Genomic DNA, 27,823 nt, shown 5'->3' on the forward strand with positions numbered 1-27,823 from the left:
GATGTTGTCAACATTCTGGCTTTGAGTAACAGAAAAATCTCATAAGCAGGAACAAATCTCTCAATAGAGTATTCTCTCAATATCTAAATAGACAAATGTTTTGCTTTGCAAACATTTTGCAGCATTTGTGTAGTTCTTTGATTAAGTGTTTGATGAAAACATGTATTTGAGTTACTGCTCAGTGAAAAACAAGCTCAGTAAAGCGAATTGAGTTCCATCTTCTCTTGCCATCTAAGGGTCAGCTGTTGCTGTTCCTGCTGTATCCAGCAGCACTGCAGCAAAAACCTGGGGACAGATTTTACACTGGGGCAAATAGCAGCGCTACTGCTGGGTCAACAAAGCAGCTTTTCTTGCCAATATTTACTGTGTTTTATAGAGAAAATGGGGGACAATTCCTATCTCCTCCCTTCCCAAAGGCTGTACACCTTCTCCTCCCTCAGCAGCTCTAGCATCCTGGAAGCCCCATGCAACAGCTGAACAGCCATGACCCATATTATTTACAGGGATTTCTGCGAATAACCATCTGCATCTAACACAATACATGGAAATATCACAACAAAGCATGCATCCCACCACCTTGGGAGCTACACCCGGAAAATGCCATGGGTCAGAGCGCTTACCTTATGAAAGAAGGCAGGATGGACATGACAAAACATGAAATGAGACAAAAAAAACAAACAAAAAAACCCAAGACATTCTAGCCATTTTTAAGCTCTATTTTTTTTATTATTGACTCCAATTCCCAACATCAGACATATTTTTATTCCATTTCTTCTTTTTCCCTGCTATTTGTTCTAGCAGGAGGCAGCCAACAGCCAGCTGTCTGCACAGGGAAGGAGATTTCCTTCAGTTTCCAGACGTTTAAATAAAGGTTTTTAAGAATTGCTGCACTGGAAAGTCAAGGCATTCACATCTAACTGCTGCCAACATAAAATATGTGTTACGAGGAGAAAAAGAGTCTTCAAGGAGTTTTCTTTGGAAAAGTAAGTAAGTATTTTTTCCCAATGAGTTTTAAAATTCCTGTTCTGGAGACTGGAGAAATGGCTTAAGATGGTTTCTGGAGGATTCTTCTTCTCAGGCTGACAGGTAGCATTAAACCCAAGCCAAAGCCACATCCCAGCCATCCCAGCCAGGCTTGGTGAGAAGCAGCAGTCTGTGTACCAGAACTGACAACTCCAGGTCTACAAAAACAATTACAGCTGAAATTTGGAACAGGAGGGGAAGGGAAAATCCATCTGAATGCTTCAAGCACTGATGGAGGCTGTGACAATCCAGCACAGCTCATAGCCCCAGGGTCAGAGAAACTCATACAGTAACACAGAGGTGCTGGGCAGGGAATTCTGTGGATACTGCATCTGCCACTATTTTAGCAGGCAATTCTGCCACACAAGGGCAGTTTAAAAACAAGGATCTTGCAGTTAAGTACAGAGATCAGTGCTGGATATACCGTTCTCAGGCAGGGATGCCACTTCAAACCAGCTGTTTCCTGAACCAGGTTCTGATGTTGATGGTGCATCCCCTCAGTTCAGGTAGAACCTGCTAGGGCTGAATCCCTCAAAACTCACAGAGGACTCCTCAGAGGGGAAGGAGACAGCTCAGGCTCAGGTCAGCAGGACTCCCGGACAGGAGCAGAGCCAAATGCAGTCCAGGAGGGTGTTCAGGTGAGCTCCAGGCTCCTTCAGAGGCCAGGCACCAGCTGAGCCCAGTGGCACTACGTGAACAGCTCGCTACAATTTTAATCTGTAGTCCTAATGAACGATATAAAGTTTTATAAGCATCAACAAGGCTCTGAGAAGACCTAAATCCATTTCAGTGCTCATTTAGCAGCTTCATCTGTGTGCAATTAAAACTTCAGCATTAAATGTTAGAGAATAAAATAATGAGACACTTAAAAAGTAATCTGTACTTCAGTGGGCCATGCTCAGTGGATTTCATATGATCATTTACCAGATAAAAATAGAATCTGGCCAAAATATGTCTTATCCACGGCTTCCCTTTCAACAGGAAAATGGAAAGAACCAACTAAGCGTTGGGGGCTTTGCCATCCCACGTACATACAACACTGCTTCCCTAAGCACAGCCGTGCCTAAAGCACAGCTCCAAGCATTGATAACTTCCCTTTGGGCTCCAATGATAACAGAAAAATAAATGCAAATTGAGTTTCAAGTAAGATTTTCATTTTGGTCTGAAGCCTAATCTTTTATTAAAACAGCTATCAGTTTGGAGCTGATGGTTAGGAAAAGTTAACTTCAGGACAGGGAAAAAATTTAACAACAAAGAATAGTTCTTATTCATAAGTGTATCTGAAATTCTCCCAAGGTTACTTTAAGCTATGGAAGTTGACTAGAGGGGGACACGGGTGGGCCACAGACAGGCCACGAGCATGGGTTTTACTGAACAAAAGAACTGTAGAAAAAATGTGAATTAAAAGCAAAGATGTACATAAATATCAAAACAGATTAAGCAGGAGAACACAGATCAAAAGAAGTAAAGTATTATAAAGGAAACATACACACAAACTTAAAGGAAGCAAAACCAACAAAAAAAAAAACTTATTTTATTAACAACTGAAATAATGTTTATTCAAGAAAAGCCAACATTGCGCATCCTCGTAGAAAAGAAAAAAGACATCTGGGGAGGTCAAAGAACACTACAGTTTAAAATGATGAAATGTTACAGCTTACACACCAAAATTAAAAATGAAATGAAATTAAAAAAATGAAATGGTTACCAAAGTAATGCAGGTCAAGGGATCAAAGGTGAAGGGTCACACACTATTAAAAAGAAATCCAAAAGGGCGTCTGCATCAAGATCTCTGCAAAACAAAGGAGCTTCAGTGAGTAAAACTAGAACCTTCTATGGAAGCACATCAAAGCTCTTGCACTCCACACCCAGCCCATGGCAGCATACTCTACTACTCTCTTGTGCTGGTGTCCTGCGGCCACTGACCATTCCTGCGGCCACTGACCATTCCTGCGGCCACTGACCATTCCTGCGGCCACGCTGCCCCAGCACACTGGGTCATTCCTTCCAGCCACTTTGGCTTGTTATTATTAACCTCTCCCTGTAGACAGGCTCCTTAAAGTTTTCCCATTTCCATGCTGGAGCACTGGTTTCTTGTTTCATGAACTGTTTTCAGCGCCAAGGGCTTGAGGCAGCGCAGCCCAAGCCTCGGCTGCAGGTCCTGCATTGGCACTGACCGCTACCTGTGCTGAGGACACTCTGCTTAGGTCAGAACACTCCTGGCTGTCAACACAACTGTTGGATTGCTGCTTTTCAGGGAAAGCTTGAATGCCTTTTCAACAGTTTTCTTTATTCACTGTAACTGTGGAAATCTGGTAATTATTGACACACACGCACACTGAACCCCTCACATCGTAACGTATTGCTTTAACACTCCAATAAAAAAGTAATTCAAATGTGGTTTCCAAGACAAAGGCCTCTCCTCCTGGAATTTCAATTACTCAGAAGCTATAAAACAACCTTTGGTACCCATTTCCAAGCAGGATGCAGTCAATTATCTATACTAAATTTATGCAGAGAACGTAATATTTACATCAGATAACTTTTGGAGAAAGACAACCACCAAGGGCATTGCATCCCTCTTCATTCCAGCATCCCTCCTCCTGCCTGGCAAGGCATTAAGTTTTGGGAGACTCTTATCTGGACCAAACCAGCCCTGTGCTTGAAGCCAAGAAACAAACTCTCTGCACAAAACCCTGCCTTTGCAGGCAAAGAAGGCCCCAGTGTCAGAGAACCACCATATATAACACTGAGAGGTAGCACAAGGATCTAGTCTGCCTGGTTGTTTTTCCAGAAAACAAATCTCATCTTTCCACATCATTCCCGCTTCACGTGTGTCACAGTCAGGAACCTGCTGAAGAATGCAACAAGGTCCATATTCCCCCTCAGTAGCTGTGTCTGGCAAACCCTAATGCTAAAGTTGACCTTAAAACTCAGTTCCTGCCATTATTTCCAGCATTTATCAATTCCAGTTTCTGTAAGCCAAACTAGTAAGTCCACGTTTCCACAGTTCCCTCACTGCTGCCCTAGGCTGCCTCCTCTCACCACAGCTCACACTGCAGATGTGCCTCAATATCAAACTCAATATCAAAGAAAGCAGTCTGGAAACCCAGAAACTTTGCAATAACTCAACAGCACAGACAGAGACTTGCCGTGACTCATCAGATGATTAAGTCTGAATGGATCAACATTAGTTTTGTAACCAGGAAGACCCCAGAGCTAAGGAACCTTAGAGGTGCATGACAGGGACATGCCTGCAGGACACACCAACATCATGGGGCTCCCTCACAACTTCCCAGGTAACAAGAAGTTTGCACAGATGAGTTTTAGGTAACTCCAGGAACATTTCAGCCCTGAGACAACAATAGTGGGGCACAATCCCAAGGTGGGGCAGCTCTACAGGGCTCTCCAGTGCCCATCTTGGTCCAGGGCTGTGTGCTGCAAACAGCTCCCAGCTCCTGTAGTCTGTCAAAACGGGGCACAGACACCAGATACAAAGGAATGAGCACAGAGACTTGGCTTTTCTTTCTCCCCTATTGCAGTGGATTATGCCCTCTCCTGCTCTTCCTAGGACACTGTTCCTTGCAAAGACCACTGCTTCTTTCCCTCTTTTCCTAAGGCAGTGCCCCAGCAGAAGAAAACTTTTGCTTTCATTTGCACTATTTTTTCCTTCATATCTAGTTTTCCTTTCTCATCTAAATTCTCTGATTTTTCTATTCCAAATGAAACATCCACCCTCAGAAGCAGCAAACCTGAGACCAAGATGACAGGATTTCAATCCCTTACAAAACATAATCTCCTCAATTCCTATTCATTTGCCAAGTAAACCAATTCCTTTGTGTGTGTACATGCCAGGCCCTGGCAGAGAGACTGAGTTTCTAAATTGACTTTGTTGTAACATTTTCCTTGCATAACGTGGAAGTATACTTTGTGTAACACCAGTGAGTATTTTTACTCAGTGCTGGGCATGCCAGAGACCCAGATACACAATGCAGTGGTATCTGCTACTACTGCTGGCATTCCTGCAGATAAACAGATAAATACTAACTGAATTAATTAACTCTCCTGACTCCCTCATGTTTCAAGAAGGGTTTCTGTAACCGGTAACTCCAACTTTTTCTTCCTCACACATCAGATTCCACTTCTGCTTTTAATACTACACTTCAGGATAATCAGGTACAGTTAACAAGGACAAGCCACAACAGATGACACAGATTAAGAATAGCACACCAGGTCCATCCACTGGAGGAAATAACACTCCACCTTATTTTCCCACAAGACAAAGTATTTGGAGACACTGTACAGACACTGTCCAAGTGTCTGGACACACATTTATTGCTTCTGAACTACAGTCATCTGCAACACCCACTCTGTGGAAGAACCTGGAAGTGTCAAACAGCAAAAAATCCTAATACCACTGAACAATATTCAGAGGTACTTTGGCATGTTACTAATGACATTCAGGTGGTTAAATACCATCAACATTTTATATATTGTGTACAATATGCTAAAACTAACTATGAAGTATTTTTTTTTCTTTAGTCTATCATTAAGTGTAAAAAAGTGAATTCATTAATTTAATTTATTCAAGAGTTCACTTGGAGTAAAACAAAAAAAAATAAATCCGGGAGGGCAGTGAATTACTCCCAACTCTCCATCTATTTTTTGCTCTGCCTTATAGGAGTCGCTCCAGTTCCAGCACTCTGGAACTGCCCAGCACTACAAGATCAGCTCCTTTGTACTGACCCTAACGTGAACAAACGGGAAGGGAAAAAAAGCTAGGTTCCCCTAAGAGGATCCTCATCAGGATCTCTCTGTGAGTAGCATAGCATGAACTGGCATTACTGCCCTTGTCCAAAATCACCCAGATTGGTAGGTAACCTTCCCATTCTGCTCAATCCCCAGCTCGTTCACAGCAGTCACTAGGGCTGTAAACACAACTGAGAAACTGCAAACACAATGCCAGCACCACATTCCTGCTTTGCACATTAAGCAAATCACAGAATTTCATTTATTTCACAAAATAAACCCACAATTAAGTGGTTCTGTTAGAGAAATTGCCGTCTCGTTCAGGGATCAGCCTCAAAGCCCAGCCACATGCGCAGCGGGAGGAGCCACCCCCACATGCCAGACAGCCCCAGTCAGGTGTACCAACACTGCTCTCCTCACGCTACAAACGCTGTTTCCCTTGCATTTCACTTGCCAAGCTCTTTCTTCTTTAAAGCAATTGGAGTTCCTCACATTCCTGCTGGTGGCCGAGAGGAGGGGCAGGCTCTGTACACACGGTACCACCGGCTGGCAGTGCAGGCACCCAGCTCACTGGTGACAAAGCCAGGTAGGACATGTCTGTCTGAGGCCCAGGACCTTGCAGACCACCACCACTGAAATGAAGGGTGAGAATTGACACTGGCACTCTGGATTTTATGGGTGCTCTGGCTGCTCCAGCACTTGGCAAACACTTTGCCCCCAGCAAGGCATCACCTGCCATTCCCAAACCCTTGTCATAAGGTGACATGGCTCAGCACCATGCAAAGGGCACAGCACCATGGCTGAGGCGCCAGAGCAGCAAGGGCAGGAGGAGCTGGTCTGCAACCACTTCCTTGCTGCTCCTCCAGCAGAGGATCAGGCAGAACAGAAACCAACAGCGCTTCTAGTAACAGCATTTGCCATTACCATTGGGGTATTTTATACTGCGATCAAGTGGGCAGTAGGCAATTAGTCTAAATTCAATATTCTTTTTGCTTTTGAGAAACTCCAGAGCTGACACAGACGACGAGGATGTTCCAGCCCTGGGAGTGCTCCTAAGCAGGCACAGGGCTCTCACAACAGCCTCTGGCCTCAGGAACCCTGTGCTCCAGCTGAACACATCTGAATGAATCGATGAAAAGCATTTAAAAAAATATGCTGGACTTCAGAGTCCAGGGAACTGTACTGAGTGTGACTCCTTTTCCGTGGAGTTTTGCCATCTTGAGGGGACACTGTGACCTGGACCAACAATCCTTTCCTGCTCCAGCTGTGTTGGTGACACATACTGGTCCCATACACTTGCTCAACACCATGAATCTGTAACACATTCAGCTACTTTGCTGAATAAGGAATGAACTGGAACATGCAGTGCAGGGCTGTAATACACTGTACTGTCCCAGGCAGCCTTAAAAAAAAGGCAAAAAAGCAGTAGCCATGCTGCCGGGTCTGTAGCAGAGCAGGGCTTCAATGAACAAACATGCAGCGACAGGAGCCATGCGGTGACCAGCTGCCCGACACTCAGCTGCCGGCGGCCGAGGGGAGCTGGAGGAGCAGGCAGCAGGGATGTATTGCTTTCACTTCTTCCCTTCCAGCATTTCAGAGAATCACAGCCAGCCCGAAGGCTCCAGACTCGCTCCCCCTATCAGACTGGGTCCCTCACGTCCCTCAGGCAATTCTCCAAACCTTCAAAATCTTCTCCGCACTTTAGAGAAAGGATGGCAAATAACTAACTCGTTGTCAAGCGAAAAGGAGAATGTCAGTGTCATGCGAGCAAAGCAAGAACGCCAGAGCACATCGGGATGTCAGTGAACACGCGACTCGGGCCCCCAGGCAGCAAAGGCAGAGAGTTTATTCCTATGCTAAATAATGCTCAAATAGAGTTTCATAATTGCATTATTTGAATACTCTCCCAAGCTGTACCTGAGCCTGGAATCTGCAAAATGTGAGTGCTGGCTGACTCTAGAGAACAGGGCAGTTCTGCCATGCCCCTCCAGACAAGCCTAAGCACATGGAGCAATTGCTGCTGGCTTTTTCTACCATGCAAGTTCTGGGCTTCTCCCAACAGATTGTAAATAGAGAATCCTGTTGGAACCAAAGCCCAAGATAGCATTTTACATTTCCAGTGTTTAACTTTTTCTTCTTTCTCACACCGTGTCATTAAGTGTTTACAAGGATGATTAATGACTGCGGCTGCCAACTGTTAACGAACGGCATCTCTGCTCAGAGCTGCAATCCGGTGCCTGGCAAGCGCTGTGCAGAGACAAGGTTACTCCAACATCCTTGAGCCCCAGCACTCCAGGAAGCTGCTGATTCCCAGACAGAAAGCAGCGGGATGCATCTCCTGCAGACAACGTATCTTGCTGCCCAAAGTGACTAGCAGGTAATGAGGCACCACCTTCACCGCCTCTGTCAGGGGACACAGGAGCTCAGTGGGGCACCTGGAGGGTGGCTCTGTGCCCTGCTTTGGGAGCCCAGCCCCGCTCCAACTCCAATGGAAGCCAGCTGAGATCCAGTACTCCCAAAATTCTCACTCAAGGTGAACTGCCAGCACACCAAGCCAGAAGCCTTTGCTCCATCCATTCACTGAAACCAAACTAGATCTGCATTTCACAAACCCTAAAATGGTTCATAGCAAACAACAACTAAACCCTTAGAGTGAGGAACTCCCTCACAAGCACAAAGCACTGCAGAACTTTCTGGCAACTAACTCATTTGTCTTAATGTGAGAAATCATATGAAAGCCCCATCTCTATCCTCTCCCAGAGCCAGAGAAATAACCACAATGCACCTTTACAGGCATTTCAAAAATGTAAATCTGTAATTAAATTGCTAGGCTTAACTTAAGATTTTCTACCTCTGGTAAAAAAAATTGAATTAGAAGGAACACTTCCTTCAATAAGAAATATAAAACCGCTATAAACTTGATTTAAAACAAGATGACATCTTGGTATGGAAATGTATTGCCATCAAACATTTCAGTTGCAAATTCACGATCCGATGGAAAGCAAGTACCTCAATAACGCATTTGAACCATTTTTAAGTGCTCCATTTCTCTTGCTGCTCATCACGTGATTTTACTACGTGTAAAGTCATCCACAGCCCACCCAGCTCTCAGAGGACAGTTTCTCCATCCCAACTACTCAATCCAGAGTAACATCTGACCATTATTCTTAAGCTGCAGACGTAAGTGCTCAGAAAAAGTTATTTGCGGTGTTCCCATGGCGATGCTCTACCCTGGCTGCTCCCACACCTCTGCACCAGCAGCACCGAGGACCCGATGGAGGCACAGTAACTGCACATGCCCATCCTGCTGCCCACCACCCCCACAGCTGGGAACACCTGTGTGCTGGGCTTCAGGGCACAAGAGACAGACAAGAGCCATGTTCAAGTTTCCTTGAACCATCCCCAGGCAAAGGAGCACAAAAGGGTATGCTTAAGGGTTTTGGAAAGTTGTCGGGTCGTGACTGGGTTAAGGGGTTCGGCCCCACTACCCCGGGGATGAATCTCACACCAGTGCCTGCTACACTCATACTCTGCAGCTCATAGCAAGCCTCGACATCCATGACTGCCCAACACACACCATTTAGATGGAGGACAGCATTGTCACACATGTTCAGATCTGTAAGTTGTTCAGGCATTTCCTTCCTTTTCCATCTTTTACTAAACCTGCCTGTCCAGGAGGCACCTCACACACAGGACCAGGAATTCTGAAATCAGTACAAAAATTCTGGAAATACCACTGTATAAAATACATCTTTTTCTCCTCTACTTTACAACTTCTGTCTTCACTAGCACAGGCAGAGCACCTGTGTACTCAGATGAAAGAATTTATTCCCTCAAGAATGCCTCAGGAATGTAGTCCAATATTATTATTCAATTATAACCTAAGAAAAATTCAAGTTTTATAACAGTGCACAAAATTAAACTTTCAGATTGGGGGTGGGGAAGGCAATAAAATCTGGAAGCTCAGCTCCTTCCTCCCCCATAATTAACACAAATTTCCAAGACTTCATCTAGGCATAAGACTCTGGCTGTTTCTATTTCTCCCCCCACCCCAAGCTGATGGGGCCAAAAAATCTCTGGCCACAAGAAAAGCTCTTTTATTTAAATCATGCAACAGGGACACTGTACCAACCAGGCTGGCAGAGTCAGCACAAGCCCATGGACATAACCCATGGACAGACCCAGCTCCACATCCCCATGGCTTAACAGCCTCAGTGAGAAATTTGTGAAGAGGGGATACAAATGAGGGAGAGGAATCTGACATTCAAAAAGACAGACAGGGGCTGGGTCTGATTTTCATGTCCCAGCTGATGATCTGTGTCTATCAGCATACAATCCATCCAGAATTACAGCACCAGACAGTCCCACCCCAGCAATACACTGGTGAGCACTGGTAGAGCCACTCACTCCCCATTCCCCCAAACACTGACACAACCATTAGAAGAACAGCCAGGCTCCCAAATTCTGCTCCCAACCTAATACACCACACCAAGCATCTGCATTTTCCTGCTTCTGCTCGTGAATAATAACAATTTTCAGCTGCATAATGAACTTTGCCACATCCTGTACCCATAGGAAGCTTCACACACGGATCCTAGCCAAATCCCCATGTGCAAGTGTGTGCACAAAGCTCTGCACTGGGGACAGCACCAATATTAAAGTGACTAAATCTCACCTCAATCAGATTTTTCCAGTAAGAGGGAAGACCATAATTCTGTCACAAACCTGTGCAGAGCTTGCTTTCCCCCAGCTGTGTTTGTCCAAACATCATCTGTCAGAGCCACTGGAATTGCCACTGCTCCATGCCCTGTCCCCATTAGTACAAACACTACCACAGAATAAACCACAACCCGCATTTTCTACAATTCACATTTCAATTCAAATCACCCAAGACAATAACATCTACACAGAAAAAGCCAAGGCCAGCAACTGCCCCAAAGACCCGATTCACTCTATCACAGTACTGGGTATGTTAAAAATAGATACCTGATTGTAACTTCCAGACACCAAAAAGAAGATGGGTAAGGACTCCAATTTTGAAAAATACACACAGTCACTGCTCTGTGATTGATTCTATGCTCAGCTAATACATACACACAGAAGTGAGCCGTGTTTGATCCTGCACTCAGCTGCCACTTGCAGGTGTTAAACTCATGAACACAGGTTCTGTTAACAAGTTTAGATCTACAAATGAGGGATCAGTCAGCTCCCAACAAGCAAACACTAACTGGAGTCTTACAATTGTTTCTCCAAGTGGACTGCCTCTATTACTAAGTGATTCCCATAAATAGGGCACAGCTACATTAAGACAGAGCTACTAAAAACTAAAACTACACACTGTGGGTACTGCCACGAGACATCCAGCATTGCTGCACAGCAGGAATAAAGCCTAGGGATTGTAGAGCTACCCGAGTTGTTCTTTAACTTCACTTTGGCCCACAGAATTTTAAATACTTATTCTTTATTTAAATTACCCCAACCATAATGCAGAATCAGGTGATCTGTGACCAGCACACTCAGGGTAAATGGATTCCAGTAAAAAGCACCCAGTTCTGGGTTTCCCTTGCTCTTAATGAGATTACTCAGACAGAGGTAAGCTGGTTATTTCCCAGGACTCTATGTGGCAGGAAAGAACACACACCGCATTTTGGTTCGGAAGTCTTCATGCACAGGAAGGTAACACTTTATTCACTGCAGTATAAACACACCTATCTAATTTTAAACCATTTTGAAATGGGTCATTAAGGCGATATGAGATTTGACTCTGAGGCAAGTCACACATACATGAACCATAGACTCCTGCTATATTAGCAGTCAACTTCCACATTTGCCTTCAAGTCTCACTTAAAGCTCACTTTCAGCATGTACTAGGACTTATTATTTATGGAACAGGGTCCAGAGCCAGGGAATTCATACCCTGTAACTTGCATGGCATGCTCTCACAAAACAATCCATAAGCATTAAAGGAAGCTGGTACATTTAAGAATAAGTAAGAGATTTAACTACCTCGTTAGTGTTCCAGCGGTGCCTCTCTTTCGGTAAACTTGAACATTTTGGTAGACATTCAAGCAGCTTCTTCGGTAAAAAGATTTTTACATGACTGCCATTGCTGTTCCCATGATCATCTAGAAAAAAGAGGAGACACATGATGTACACACAGGAGAATGGGTGATTCAACCAAGAGACTTGAGCGATAGCAAGACTTGGAAACCACCCAGTTCCCCTGTCCAAAAAGAGCAATTTGCCATGGCAATAAGACAAATAAGCAGCTTTTTGTTGAAACTGCAACTTTATTTCAGAAATATAAATACAGTTTAATTCTTTCTGGTTGCAAAGTTTTAGAAGAGCCTTGACTGATTTGGGCACAAGGAGCCTGTGTGTACTTACCTGTGCCTATTTTAGCTCATTATTTCCCTCAGTGGCAAATTTTACAAGCAATAGCAACAAAACACTGTAGAAGCTGTGACCACACCAGCACGACCTGCCAGGGAAGTCATAAATGAAGTTCACACTTGACAGGATTTGCAAGTAAATAAGCACAGAGCCCCAGCACCTGCTATAATTTTGTCAAGCTGCAGCAGAAATGCAACTCAGGGTCTATTAGTTCATTTAAAACTAAAACATGCCATACCTGATCAAGCCCAAGTTACTTCTATTACCATTCACAGCTCAGAAAGTAAATGTATCTCTTCAACATGAGAGTGAGAAAGAGGAATAGAAATTTTTCTACCTCACCATGCCCAAGGGTGTCAAAAGCAGAAATACTAAATAATACAAATTGTTCTTTTTTTATTGCTAAATATGTAGAAGGTGCATCAATCCCCCTTAAAAGACCCGAGTTCCAAAAGCCCTGCAAATCCACACCAGCCTGCAGCAGTCTCAGCAGCAGCACCTTGAAGATGTCTCTCAATCACCCTTTAACACCATCAAAAGAATCAGAGCACCCATGAAATGCATGTGTTTATCAACCAAATCAGTCCCCACAGGAAAGGGAACTGGAGCAGCAGCATAAGAGAGTCCGGCCACAACGCAGAACTTTATCAGTTCTCCCTCCAAACACACCATATCTGTCATCTTCCACCAGTCTCATGCATCCTGTCACAGATCCTGGGCAGTGCTACACAAGCAGTAGAGGCACTCACTGGCTTTTTACCCCACAAAATTAATTTATAATCATTTCCCACTTGGAAATGTACAGAAAAAGGATATTAACTTCATTTTATACATCTAATCATTTTATGTCATAAAACACATGCCAGCACTACAATAAAATTCCATACGACACAGACTTTTCCCTGTGACCTGCAGTGAACCTCACATAGCCTGGACCACGATCATTCTTAGAAGTTACTCAGGAATTGCAGATACTTCACACCAGCAGCCAGACATCTCTGGTATTCTTAAAGCTTGATTAGACTCTTGGATGTGTCAAGTTCAACAATATACATGCTGTTAAATCAACTGCTCGTGCAAGCCCAGCAGATGAGTTTACAAGATAAGCAGCGATGTGTATGATAAACGTGAGCTGCTCTGTAATTTACGAGTCCTGCGTGCTCCCTGAGTTCCTGGGAACTTTACTGTGTGGCTGTGTCAGACTAAATCAACAGCGCTGCCACTTCCCAACTTCTTCCTGGGCAAGGAGCAGCCTGGCAGGATCGATCTCTGCTGGACTGCTGAAGAAATCAGGGAGAGAGTGCTCTCCATGACGCCATTCCAGGATTTCTATCTGGATATTGAGTATTTCAGACCATGAGTCTATGGGCCTTTTTGACCACATCCTTTCCCCAGTAGATGCTCTGCATGTATGACTGTCACCATTATTTCCCTGCACGTGGGCCACTCAAAGCCTCACAGACACCCAAGTTATGATACCTGGAGTTAGCCACAAAAACACAACTTGCCCATGGCAAAAGCCAGAGCCAGGCAAGGCCTGACATGCCAGGCAGCCCCCAGCCATTTCCAGATCCACCACCCAATGCAGCCAATACTCATTTCACAATCCCTGCATTCATATTACACCATTTCCATTTCTCATTCAAAACACTGCATTGCTCTACATTCAATTCATTAAGGCACAAAGTATTTTACAGCACACATTATTGCTTTTATCAGCCAAACTACATCCCAGTTACATCTCATCAGCTTATTTTCCATGGGCACATTTTAATTGACATTAATTGTATTACTTCCCCTTACCTCCGTATCAGTCAAGCCCTCTATCACTCATTCCATTATTTTGCAGGGCTGGCAGACCTCTAATTATTCAGCTCGTTTTATTAACTTTCTTCCATTGTCATCAATTATCAGTATTATTAATCCAGAAAGTGCCTATGGATAATAGAGCCCTTTAAAATGTTTTGGTAGAAGTTGTTAGAACTTGCTGACGCTAAACATTCCAACTCCTGTTGTTAGCATCTCCCACCTTCTGTTATTACAGCAATGGAAGGTCATTCTCACCATCCTGTAACACGACTACATCTCATAGATGCCTCCCTTTTCTGTATCTAGCAAGGGCATTTCCTCACTCCAAAAAATCCCCTATGTGACAAGCAACTGCCTCCTGCCTCGATCCAAACGTTATTTCATTATGGATTCCTCAAGCCATGTAGTCAGAACACCACACAACCATCACGGTATGGGATGCAAATCCTAAATCCAGTGACCTCTAAACCAGGCCTGACCTTGCAAAAGGATGAAATAGGCCAACCAGCTATGAGAGTGAAGAACCCATAGCCCCAAACAATGTACACACATCTGCCTTCAAACTTGCTTCTCAGCCCTCTGGAATCACACAAGGTACTGTGTGGGAAGAACAGCCCAAGGAAGCTGGGAACAGAAGAGGATTGCTCACCCAGTGGCACTGAGGGTACTGGTGGGACAAGAATTCCCATTCTTCCAAATGAACCACCACTTTCCTGGTCCTGTTCCTCACAAGAAACACCACGACATCATTAAGGAGGTGGAGCAAACCCAGCCTCCATGCTACCCCATGGCTAGAATCAAATCTGCCTTTGCTAGTGCAGCTGATGAGCCCATCCACTACCATGGAGGCTCCTGGTGAACGCAGAGGAAAAAGGGTGTACATTGCTCCACAGCCCTGCTCACCCAGCAGCACAGGCAGAGCACCCAGCAGGCAAACTTCTCCATTTATCACCAACTAAAATTTCCTCACTAGCTAAAAACAGGAGCTGCAACTTCCTAACACTGATTTGGTTTTACTGTGCAAATCCAGATTTTTACTTGAACTCTCTCCTTATTTATTTTTGCCACAGGTGCAACTAACAACACCGAGATCTGCAAATCCATCCAGTGTCAATAAAAAGTGTCTGTGCAAGCAGAGCCACACTGGCACGGGGAGGATTTGCCAGTAAAGCTCTATCAACATGGGGGTTTTTAGTGCAGAGCTGGCCACAGCTCAAAAATGTTTCCCAAGGCAGGCACAGCCACAGCTGAGAACTCAAGTAAGGAAGCTACAGACTAAAATATAGCAGCCTACAATGTGTCCTGTTATAATTCAGGATGAAAATGCAAAATTTAAGTTCCATTAGCAATCTTCAAGATTACTTATTAGCAAACCAGAAACTCGTGTAGAATTAAGAAAGTGTAAGTATTATAAAGTTCATGGAAAGTTCCACATTAATTATACCACATAAACCCTTCGTCATTTTATGGGTTTCTTCATGCTCCTTGCACTTTATCCTCCCAAGGGATGCACCATGGGCCATAAAACTTTAAAGTGCACAACAGCAAATCACAGAGAGCCTGTGCTCTACCCCCACTCTCCAAACAACCCCCTACCCCCTTTACTTTTTCTTTAACTGGTTCTTAAATCTCTGGTGATCCAGGAGGTGAATTTAGACCTGGAGCCCCATTAACTACCACAGTTTGCCTATATAACATGCAATTGGAAAATAAAGAAATGGCCAAAAGGATGTTGATCAGCTGCTGATCTGCAGGCAGGTCTATACTGGAAATAAATAACACAAGTAAGCTATAAACTCACAAACACAAGTTTTATAAACCCATTATTATGAAATAATAACTTAGGGCTGGCCATCTCCTTAACTACCTCAGGAGAGGGAAGAGGTGTTTAAACATTACAAATGGACACTTTAGTACAAAACAAATGATCAAAATCCCACAATCATCATTATTTGGGAAAGGGGCAGACATCCAGCTGATCCCACCACCACTGACCAACCACTGAATTGCCAGAGTTGCAGTCCTACAGCACACAAGTGACACCACAAAACCACAGTGCACAGAGGTCACCACAGTCACCACCCACCCAGTCACTCCAGACACAGACAAATCCAACAAACTCCATCTGGAAGAAATAAATGCAAAGAATGACTACATATCCAAACAACTGCAGAACTGCCATACTATTTCTCACAATTAAGCATTAATCCTGGCACCTTCCATCCATAAAAAGCGGCAACAGAAGCAAACCCAACAGCACTTGGTCTGTTTGCTAGAAATATTTGTATGATTGCAGTAGTAAATCTCTTGGCAACAAAAGTAGATTTCTAAATATCAATCAAGGGTGGCTAAGAGAAGATAACCAGGTCCAGCTCTGCAGTGTTGCTGTCTCAGCAGGGCTCCACTGGATGCCAGCACTTGGTCAGACACTGGCTGAGCAAATGCATTTCCAGTCTTCCAGCACGGGATGCAGCCCAGGGCTGAGGGGAGGACATGAGGAAAGACTAAGCAGTTCAGGCAAAGGTAAAAATGTACAACAGGAGCAAGAGGCCAACACAAACCAGCATGTGTATGGCCAGGACTGCTGCCTGCATGGAATAAGTGAGGAAGGAAAAAACCCAGAAAGGATAAGGAGGGAATCACAGGAATGGTGGCAGTATGAAGGATGAGCAACAAAACAATTTTCCTCTAGAAGTTACTGAATCTAGCCTTGGTGTTGTGGAATATTTGTGATAAATACTTCGTTGCTATGACAAACTACAAACAATTCTAAGAAACACAAATATAACAAAAGCTGCTGCTGTGCATCAGTGGCCCAATTCTCCCCACAAGTAACATGCTACTCCCAAGTCCCTTTGTCCTTTTCATATATCAGAAAGTTTCTTGACATTTTATAATTAAATTCAGTGTGAACACCAGTTAGGTATAACTGCAAATGGTGGATTTTGGGGAAGAGTTGAGAGCCAAATTTTCCCTAATGAAGGCCCACACACTGGCTGAGGGCTGGGTGACACAACCAGCTGTTTATTTCTCTTGCCATACACTTAGTGCTCTGTGCAACGCTTCCAGCACTTCTGCTTCCCCCCACCAGCAAAACAAGTCCCTCTCCCACCTAGGCAGGTTCCAAGCCCTTGGTAATGGAGCAAGAGAATTCCATTACAATCAGAAGGTGTACACAAAGACCTATTCTAAAAGCAAACTTTGTGAGTGTTCAAACAGTGCAGTCGCTTCAGTCTCTCCTTGCAGCTCCTCACGTTACTTCCTGACTTTCACCACTTGGTTGCTAAATCTGACAAGTGTACCAGAACGATGAAACCACTGCTCACCATCACCAACAACTCTTTGGTTGAGACATGTCATCAATTCCTTCACTCCTTGGTTTTCACTAAAATTACATCATCAAATTCAGTGGCAATGAGGCCATGAGTGGTGGATATTACTGACCAGGTCTAGCAAAAATTAAACCATCTCTTTATTTAGTTTCTAATACTACCAATGTTCTCAACACTACATTTCCCAGAAGTCCTGAAATATTACCTAAGGCCAGGGCAGTCACTTACTCTGACCCTACATGCTGGCAGCCACCAGCCACAGATATTTTCACCTCTTTCTTTTTGTACCATAAAGAGTTTGACTTTGGAAACCTACCTGGAGAGCTGGTTGGAAAAATCCAGCCCCCTGAACCAAAGTGTGAGATGTGAGCAGGACAGCAAGCGCTCCATGTCCAGTGAGAACAGAGTTTGCTCTCATTCACCCAGTGCTGTGACCGCTCCTCAACACGGAGTGGCCCTTCAGCATTGCCCTGGAAATAGAGCTGGTGCTGTACCCCAAAGGACTGGGGCTAAGACAGGCACCAGCTCCCGCAGGCAAACCTGCCTTTCCAAACCCATAGGGTTTAACACAGCACTAACACAACACAGGGCTGCCAGGAGCCAAGGAAGGTAAAAACAGGACACAAAGTGAGGGGAGAAAACTACAAAGTGAAAACTCAGCAAGGTGTGGAAGCGGAAACCAGGGAACACCGAACCTGCAGGAAGCTGCTGGCAGCACTGCATCTCAATTAACCAGCCCGGTATTCCACAAGCACTCCACCCAACCTTGCTTCACTCCCTGGCAACGTTTGGGTTTGCTGGCTGGGGTTTTTTTCCCATGTGGCTTATTGAAGCAGAGACAGAGGGACACTGAAAAAGAAAGGTCACATTCTAGCTCCCTCTTTCTGAAGGCTGTCTGGACACAGGGAGGATACCTACTGCCCCTTCCTCCAAACACGTCCACCTTTGTAAGGAGTTCTTTGTAAGAACCATTTAAGACCGCTAGTAATGTAAGGTCACTTAGTCTTTAAATACTAAATTTGAAGGTATTCGTTTTAACTGTACTTCTACAGTATCGTTTCACTACATCATTTTCTGATACAGGAAATGAAATCTCAGTTAATACATCTCCAGGAAGGTATCCTGCATATGTGGCTTTAACACTGACATAAATAAACCAAAAAACCTTTAAGCCAAAGTAGTTGTGAAAGTCATTAACAGGAAGAGACACAGAATTAAATTTAAAAATCAGAGTTTTAAACAAGCCCTAAGCTTTACATTGGGAACAACACAATTAAAATACCAAAAGTACTCAAAAAACTGACCTCAAAAACATGTAACTCCTACTGTTTGGAAAAAGGGAGTGAAGCCCATTCCCTGAACCCGTCCTGCTGGCTGACAGCCCATGAAGAGGGTCTAGAAACTTCACCAGGAGACAGTTTATTTTCAATTCTGACAACAGAAATGCTGGTAAAATCCCAGCACTGAGATTCAGCAAAAATTCTGGGGCAAGGAGTGGACTGAGCGGAGCATCAAATGCTGCCTCCTCCCCACGACAGTCCAATCCTGCAGCACACAATCCCGGCCATCAGCACATCATAACTTCACGTTTGTTTAAGTAATAAAACCTCAGGTAACACTTCGGCAGAGGGAAGTAAATATCTGCTACTAAACAACCAAATCAGGAATGTTTTGTTTTCAAAAGGATGTTGTTCCCCAAATAGTCCCTCCAAAGCCATTAACATCTGAGGCTCCACTTGCCCTCTTCAGTCAGCCCACACCACCAGCACCCTCTACTCAGGAGCTGCAGGGAAAAACACCACCTCCTCCTGCCATCCCACCTATGACCCTGCTTCAACTAGCAGACAGAAGATTCAACAACCACACATAACTGAACTCAGCACACAACAAAATTCCGGGCCCCTGCGCCAGCCACACGCCAGAACACATGGGAACTACTCTCTGCAAAGCTCTTGGTTAGAGATACCTGGCTGTGAGAACATAAAATTTAAAAGGCTGTCCGTATACATTCTTACCCTTTTGAACTTTAAATTAGAAAAAGAAAGTTTTCAAAAGGACACCCACCCCCGCTTAGCACCCCCGATCAAGTTCAGAGCTGTCACAGCTGCCAAGATGGCACCACCAAGGGTCAGTCCTCCCAGCTCAGCTCAGATGCACAAAACACAGCAGCAACTACAAAACCCACAAATCCTCTGCTGCAGGATGGCAAGAGCCGCTCAGTCACTGAACCAGTCTCATCCTGCCTGAGGAAACCAGAAAAGAAGAAACTCACCCGAGTTCTCCAAGCCGTGGAACTCTCTCCTGCAGCCAAGGGACAGTGGCGCCAGCCTCATTCCAAACCTCAGCTCCCGCAGGGGATCTCCCGCTGTCCGCGGAGCACAAGGAGCCCCAGCGGCAGCTCGGCAGGGAGCTCCAAGGCCAGGCAGGTCTGCAGAGCCGTGTGCTGCTGCTCAGAGGCTCGCCGCTGCTGCACCGCGCTGGGGGGATGGAGCAGGCGGCTCCCCAATGAAAGCAGCGCTGCTCCGCAGCCGGCCCGCGAGCTGCCATTTACAGCCGCTTTTAACTCATTGAAGTAACTAAAATCTACAGCAACTTGTGTTCTCTCCTCCAGCACCTGCACTACTGGTGAAACGCTCTGCTTGAATCATGCCTTAAAAGCATTCCCATTTAAGTTTCTGACAGGTGGAGTTTAGGTTTAAGGAATGAATGGTTTATATGTCGTCTCCTTGAAAATCCACCGCAAAAGTAGGTCAGCGGGGGAGCAGCTCTGTGACTTCGTACGAGAACACCCCGGGAGCCAGTGCCGAGCAGGGGTTGCTCCGCTCCCACCTCCGCGACGCTGCCGTGCAGAGCACGGGCACAGAGCAGAGACAGCGCCGGTCCAGCCAGCGGAGACACCGGACGGCAGCGCCGGGCACAGCGGGCGTCTCGCTGGCAGCTCCTGTACAGCCCTACTCCAGAGAGCAAACACGGCTGCCGACCCATCTCCTCAGCAAAGACACACTTCACCCGCCCCCTGAAACCAGCTACCATGCCCAAACATACAAAAGTTGCAGTAAATAACAAGCGGAAAGGACAAGTTACCTTCCCAGTCAGGGAGCACTGATCTGCGTGGTCCGTAGAGCCGCAGTCTCACAGGGCTAAGCACACTGAAACCTGTGCTTTACACAGGAAAAATCCAGCACACGTTGGCACAACAAGCCCGAAAAGTGAATCGAACCCGACTGTCCTTTGGTGACAATACTGTCACCCCCAAGAGAACCAAAACGTCACAATCTGAGCCAGGAAGTCCAGGTGAACGCTTGCCCTCTCCTCGCTCACACCCCCGTTAGCCAGGTGGCATTTTACTACTTCAGTGCAGTTAATCATGTACTTCAACACAAGTGAGAAAAGAATGAAGCCCCGACGTCTGTCAGACCAAAGGAAAGATCGAACTAATGGATTTGGGAGCATCAAAGAGCTTAGTAAAAGATGAAGCCAACAACACTCAAAATTACCTCTACTACTTAAATTTTAGATTTTTGCAGAGCCTTTGAATTTCACGGCGCTGAACGCGACGCAGTCAAAACTCAAACCTATGCCCAGGGGTGCTCTACAGCCACCAAGAAACTACGCAAAAAAATATATTCCCAAAGCAATCCGATAAAAAAATCCAGACAAAAGGTGGGATAAAAATCCTTGTATTCTATGAAGGGTTTTCCCAGTAAAGAATACAAATGGGTTCTAGGCGAGAATGTACATCTGCTGTGGTAGATAAATAAAAAAAAAAAAATCCCTATTACTTTCTACTAAACACCGTTCCTTGAGGTGCCCAACTACAACCAGGCGAATCCCTGGGGTGTTGGCATGTTCAACCGGATTGAGGCAAGGGATGTGAACTGCCCTCCGCTCTCTCCTCCCGCCCCTGTAAGATGGAGGCGCCGACACCAGTACCGGCCGCGACCACCCGGCCGGCGGGGTCCGGGGGAGCACCGCTGCCCGAGCCGGTCGGGACAAACTTATCTCAAATAATGCGAAATACCCAACCCGCCTCCCGCCGAACCCGGGCCACGGCCCCGCTCCCGCCGGGCTGGGGGCAGGAGCGGCGGCGGAGCGGCGCTTCCCCCTTGCGGACGCGCCGGCCCCGCTCCCGCCGCGCCGGCAACTTTCGGCCTCACTCGGGCGCCCTGGGGCCCCCGGCAAGACCGGGCCCGCACCGCGCTCACCTTCGCGCCCGCCGCTCCGCCCGCCTCCGGCCCGCCCGCGGCGCGGAGGCCCCGGTCTGGCGGGGCCGCGGCCAAGGCCACCCAGCTTCCGACGGGCGCGCGCCCGCGAGGCACGTGCGCCGCCGCCGCGGGGGGGGTGGCGGGGGCGGCCCGGCCCGGCCGTGGCGAGCGGCGGCCCCGCGCCGGCCGCGCCGCCGGGGCCTCCATGTTGGCGGCGGGCGGGCACGTGCCGGCGGGCGGCGGGAGGCGGGACCGTGCCCGGCCCGGCCCGGCCCGGCCGCCGCGGCCCCCGCGCCACGCGGCCTTCCTGCCGCACATGGCCCGCCCGTCCGCCGGCCCGGCCCGGCCCGGCCCCGCGGGGGCGCCGCTGCCGCAAACTTCGCGCCGCGCGGCCCGGCCTGTGCCGCCGCCACCGCCCCGCGGCGGGGCCGTGGCGGGGGGCGGGGGCGGCCCGGCGGGCAGGCCCTCCGCGGGGCCCGGCGCGGGGCGGGGGCGGCCCGGCCGCGTTCTCACCTTCCGGCTTGTTTTCGGCGGCCATTTCCCCTCCGCGCGCCACATCCTCCTCCGCCTCCTCGCGACCGGGACCAGGCGCGCGCCGCCTCCTCCCGCGCCGCCGCCGGCCCGGCCGCCCCGCGCGCACCGCGCACGCCCCGCGCCGCCCATTGGTCAATCCGCTGCACTGACATCCCCGGCGGCCAATCGTAGCAGGCCGGGGGCGGGTCCCCGGAGGGGATGGGCGCGATGGACACCGTGCCTCGCCAATGGCAATGCGGCACCGCTTCAGTGGCACGCGCCTCAGCCATTCAGCGGTGGCGCTGGGCGGGCGAGCGGGGGGAGGACGAAACGCGTGATCGACGGCCGCAGCAGCCACTGGAGGGCCGAGGGTACGCAACTGACGGCCACCGGAGCCAATCGCCCCACGGGGAAGGCGGGACTAAGCGGCTGACGCACAACACCGCGAGCGCCGCCGGCCAACGAGCAGCGCCGTCCGCCAGAATGACGGCGCGCGGCTCCAATGGGGCACGCGGTCCGGCCGGCCGGCCGCGGCCCCGGCCCCGCCCATTGGCTGCGCGCGGCGCCAGCGGGCACCGCCCCCTCCCGCGCCCGGTGACCCCAAACAAAGGCGGCGATTGGCGCGGCCGCCAGTCCCCGCCCGGCGGGGCCGCCCCGCCCTGTGCACCGGAGCCGAGGCTACACCGAGAGAGCGAAATTAACCTCGCCGGGACGCCCCGGGGCTGTTTTGTGAGAGGCGCCACGTGTGACCCGCGATTGTCACCGCCCTCAGTAAGGCCGGTGCCGAACCGGCGCGTCCCGGGCAGAGTGTGCCCGGCTGGTCCCAGCGCTTCCGGCACGGACGGAGCTGCCGAGCCCCTAGAGCGGAGAAGAACTCTCCGGGCGGGGAGCAGCTCCCGGACTCTACCCCCACTTTCTAAGTGGCGGATGAAGCCCGGAGCTGTTTGCCGACCCTGGCCGGCGGCCCCGAGGCTACAAAGGTTATTTCTCCATCTTTCGGTACTGCTGCATATTCGGGGTGCTGTAGGCCCTCTTCCCCAGCCGCAGCGTTCTGGGGTGCAGAGCACCACGCTCGGGTGAAACAGGCGTTCTTGGCTCTGTGCAGGGAGATGAGGATTTGTGATTTGCAGAGAGAACCAAGTTACGGTGGCCAACGAGATATTAAGGTTTGAGAGAGTCCTTGCCCATTTTGTGAGACAGTGTCACAGATCCCACTCAGCATACACTGCACGGGGCCCGGGGCAGATTGTGAAGGGGCTCCCACGACGTCAAGGAAATCGCTCTCTCCTTATAAAAACTGATGTGCCTTAAGGAGAAGCATGTTCTAGCCTGGGTGAGTGTGCCCCATCTCTGTCAAAGCTTGATGAGCACGGGCACGTCAGCCTCCTTGAGCAGAGCCCTGCAGAACTGGACCACAGCTAATGCCTGCACAATGCAAACCAAGACTGCAACGGTTGTTTCCTTTGATGTGTGTGACTAAACACACAAAAAGGATATTTTTCCTTAGATCCTCCTGGGAGCAGAACTTCTTTAAAAAGACCTGTTGGTGCTTTGGCTTTGCTAAGGACCGAAGCGGTTTCTGAGCCCAGACGAAAGGAGGATGGTGTGATGGGCCTCTTCCAAGACAGAAGAAAGGAAAATTCCTTTTTCCTATTTTCAGCAGCTGCTAATCTCGTGGAGCGTGAAAGGCACATTGATGAAGAGGCTCCAGAATGACAGGCTCACTCCCGACGGTCAGAAAGCTCATCTGGTACAGTGTCCTATAAATACCACAAATACTAATGCAACCACAGGATCAGCTAAGACAGTTGTTTCCTTCAGCACTTCAAAATATGCTGGAAATGGAAACTTTTCTAGTTGCCACACTGGCAAAGAGCTACCATTTTCTTGATGAATTCTAGAATTTATGTCTTTCCTTGGTTATTCTTCCAAGACAATTCATATGCTTAGCAGAGACATGAGGTGGCCATACAGTTGTTGTACTTCATAGTTTGCATTATAACAAAAGATATTATCAGACCAACAGAGGCATCCCTTGGTGCTGAGGGACAGGAAGCAACTTCCTGATGCAAGCCACGGACCTTTGGTTGATGCCTCACGGAGGTGTGGAGAGCCAGTCCATGCTGAATTCCTCTCCAGCGCTCCCCTCAGGATGGCAAGTGATAGAGTCCCTATGGACAGACCTGCCTTGCCACCTCTTCAGCAAGAAATGGGCACCTGAGTTAGCCAAGGAGCACAGCCCACAGTGCTTCTGCCCTGAGCCAGCTCACCTCCAGCCCCTTTAACATCCAGCCAGCATTTCCAGGCAGTTTGAATTTCCATGTGGGTATCCAGGCAAGACTAAGTAATGAAAAGAGATGAGAGAAACAATGGGACCGACAGCTTCTCCGATTGGCACAGCTCCTCACTGATAGCAAACACAGGGATGCTAGAGAGCTGTTGGGTTTGTTTTCACAGCCTCCCATGCTCATGGCAGGAACTCGGGCTGCTCCCCACAAACACACAGCAAATGCTGCCACAAACAGCCTTCCTGTTCTTGCCAGGGAAACTGGCACAACCATTCATTCCAGTCACAGCCCTCATTGCAGTATTCACTGACACCCTTTGGACACCATGGGGACTCTACATGGGTCACATCACCCTAACATCACCCACAAACTAAATTAAATGCCAAGTCAGCTCTGTGCTCACATACAAGTGTACATCTGTCTCTTCCCTCCAAGGCTTGAGCAGTTCCTTCTGCACTTCTATGGCTCATTAAAGCAACAAGGTCCATGCTCTGAGGGGCAAGGTTGTTCAGGACACTGCCTGCCTTCTCCTGGTCTGCACAGCCTGCTGAACATAGGGAAGTGCTGCTGTGCTAGTTGGGAACAGCTCCCACTGCCAGGACTAACAACCACCCTGTGTACCCTGCTCTATCATGTGTCTTTAAGAGCACTGCCTGGCTTTCTAGATCCTTCCTGGTCTGTAAAGACAATGAGAATTTGTGTGGATGAGGATGAATAAAGCATTTTTAAGGGGTTACTGAAGCAGTGTATGAACTCTATTCCATCTAGCTAATGAACTCATTTTCCTCCTCAACATGAGGTTTTCTACCACTAGACACAAACCCCTAGTGAACTGAATCTCCCACACCTGACATTACCTAACATTAGGTGTGATTTCTGTACATACAGGTTACTACAGCATTACATAGCTAATGTGTACACACATGTCACTACAGCAGTGTGACCTGCGTAATACCAGAGATACTAAATGGGGACTTTTTCATCCAGCAGGCCAGCAAAGCCCCAAATACTTTCATTTAGTTCCTGTGCAATAAAATGATAAGAAAGAAGCCATTGGAATTAAAGTGCTGCTGGTATCTTTGAAGTTTTCCAACTCCCACTGTTTAAAACTCAGTCCAATTGCTATTAAGGCACAGAGGTACTGAACCACACAAGACCTTGTGCATGGATGCTGTGGGATAAACTTGCTCACTGTTACCTTTCCAGGGGCACATGCACAGAGCAAACTCCAGCTGATAAGCAGCAAGAGAGGAGATGTGACAGATGTTTGTGCAGTCTGAATCATGAATAATTTTTTATCAGCACACTGATAAAAGCCACTGCTATGCTGGTGTTTGGTGACTGAGTTGATTTCATTAAAAGGGAGGTGAAATATCAAGTTCTTTTAAAATTCTTAACTGTCAATCCATGGCAGATGTGGGTCTGGCTTGGTTAATTGGGTTAATGTGATGATTTGGCATACTGAGCGATATGCAGAAGTAAAACTGTTAAGAATATATTCAGATATCCTGTTATGGATATTCAGCAAATTATACATCACCGTTGCTATGGCAAGCAGCACAAAGGAAAACAGTTCAGACAGGTTTAATAGCCATAATGACAATGTTGGAACCCCATTTCTTGTGAATTGTTTGCACAAAGTTACTTCATGATTTAGAAGCAAGGAATGCCAAGTGTTTTCACAAAAATACTCTCACAAGTGTGAGAAGAGATGATTAGAAAAACCTCACACGATAGAAATGCAGTAGTTTTTCCCTTTTTACTCTCCCCACAAACAGAATCTAAAGGTATTTCTTCTAGGAATAAACCCAAAACTTGACCAAGACAATGTGTGTGGACAAATCCACTCTTATAATATGTCACTGCATGTGTGATGTACAACTACCAGTTCCTAGGTTTATCAAAAACAGGTAAATATTCCAAAACATGCACTTCTTTCAAAAGGTTCTCCAAAGTATACTCCACCAAACGCCCTACCATCCAAGTAACTTGTCCAGTATTACACGGGGAAGTTGAAGAGAATATACATTATCAGGAATGAAGGATACTGGACTCAGGATGGACAAAAGCACATACACCCCTAGCAGGAGGTCAAGCTCAGTCACCTTCTACACTATGGGCTTTGGATCCATCGTTTTTGCCATTCCTTCTGCAGTTCTGAGCCCATTTGTTTCCCTCAGAAATACAAAGACTACACTCATATCACCTCTAGTTAAACTCTGCTGGCTACATAAAATAAACCCCAGGCCAAAATTAACTCCAAACTCCAAAGTCCCAGCCCCTTTAATGGACTCTTTAAGGAAAGATGGTTTTGCTGTGCAAAGCCGCATAAAGAGTGTGGCTATTTAAACCGGTAGCCTCAACACAAAACACAGCATTTACCTGTTTAACCAAGAACAGGACCAACAGTGCAGTTGGTCTACAGGGGTACCAGCTCCAGATGGGAAACCTGGGTGGTTGCAGTGCTGGAGCCTCGGTCATTCAGTGTCACACAGCACCAGAAGGACTGACATGGGTGCCAAGGGCCAGCCTTTGCTGCAGGCAGCAGTGCCAGGGAGCAGCTGTCCCACCACACCCTACACACTGCCCCTGCAGCCCTTGGCCTTTGCTTCCTGTGCGACAGCCTGGGGTCTGCCTTCACTTTGCTCCCAGCACCCCAGTGACACTAAGAAAGTCACAATCATTTTGCCCTAATATACACCCATAAGCCAGTTAGAGGAGAAAAAATGAAATATGATGTAAATTAAAGCTTCCAGCTAAGGGGATTTACCAGTAAGTCACCATAAAATTCAGATAATTTATTTTTTCAATTCTGCAGCAACTTTCTCCAATTCATTTGGATTAGCTATTAGAAATTATATCTCAAAAATTAAAGAAAATGTCTATTGACCACTATATCAAATTCTAATTTTAGCCAGGGAAAAAAAGAATAATTAGGCTGTGATTTACTCTGGTAGTCAACTTACATTAACAATTTTTCCCCATGTTTATGTAATTCTGGCAAAATCAAATAATATATACAGTGCTCATAAATGCTGGGCTAGATTTAGTAAAGACAATTTCCTACACTACATTCAGGACATTTCTCTTTGCTTTCTCTTCTAATGAGACATTAGAGTTGTTCTCTGTGAGGAGGGGATATGATTGTTATGCGTGGCCTCCTCGGTTGGAATTTTAGTGCAGTCTTCAATGAGGGTCATGGAAGGATTAGTTTTTTAATTTTTTTTAAGCTGTCATCCTCCTGTAACAAGCTGTATAGCTTGCCTGCTCTCTGGGAGTGATCCACCCCACATCCTAACCCTTCTTCCCAGGGAGAAAGTGTAAATCCTGCAAACTCTCAGTGCTAGAAGCCATCATGCAGTGTTGGCTCTGCAGTGGATGCACAGCTCCCAGCTCAGCATGAGTGAATTTGGGATTGGATCTCCAGCCACAGCTGGAACAAATGGGGAAGGATGTTTAAGATCCCTAAAGTTATACTCCTAAAGTTGTGTTCCTGCTTTTAAAACAAGTA

The 27,823-nt window shown here is 47.1% G+C and overlaps 1 protein-coding gene and 1 long non-coding RNA gene across 13 annotated transcripts in view; both read right to left on the bottom strand.

Moving 5' to 3' along the window:
• CAMTA1 (calmodulin binding transcription activator 1) overlaps nt 1-27,823 on the bottom strand; it is a 236,513-nt gene that overhangs the window by 200,614 nt on the left and 8,076 nt on the right. For 8 of the 12 annotated variants that reach the window (XM_086860599.1, XM_086860602.1, XM_086860593.1 and 5 more), the window contains exon 3: nt 11,779-11,897. In XM_086860599.1, coding sequence (XP_086716725.1) covers nt 11,779-11,897 — 119 coding nt within the window. Of the gene's footprint in view, nt 1-11,778; nt 11,898-22,024; nt 22,174-27,823 lie in introns of those variants that run through there. The other 4 variants (XM_086860600.1, XM_086860603.1, XM_086860594.1 and 1 more) reach the window with 2 other exon arrangements.
• Nucleotides 705-2,817, bottom strand: LOC111938597 (uncharacterized). The gene is made up of 2 exons (XR_002869027.2): nt 2,732-2,817; nt 705-1,748 (listed from the first exon to the last, which is right to left on the bottom strand). It is a non-coding gene; the product is annotated as an uncharacterized LOC111938597 (long non-coding RNA).

Source organism: Cyanistes caeruleus, chromosome 22, assembly GCF_971803275.1.
Source record: "Cyanistes caeruleus chromosome 22, bCyaCae1.hap1.1, whole genome shotgun sequence".
Lineage (NCBI taxonomy): Eukaryota > Metazoa > Chordata > Aves > Passeriformes > Paridae > Cyanistes > Cyanistes caeruleus.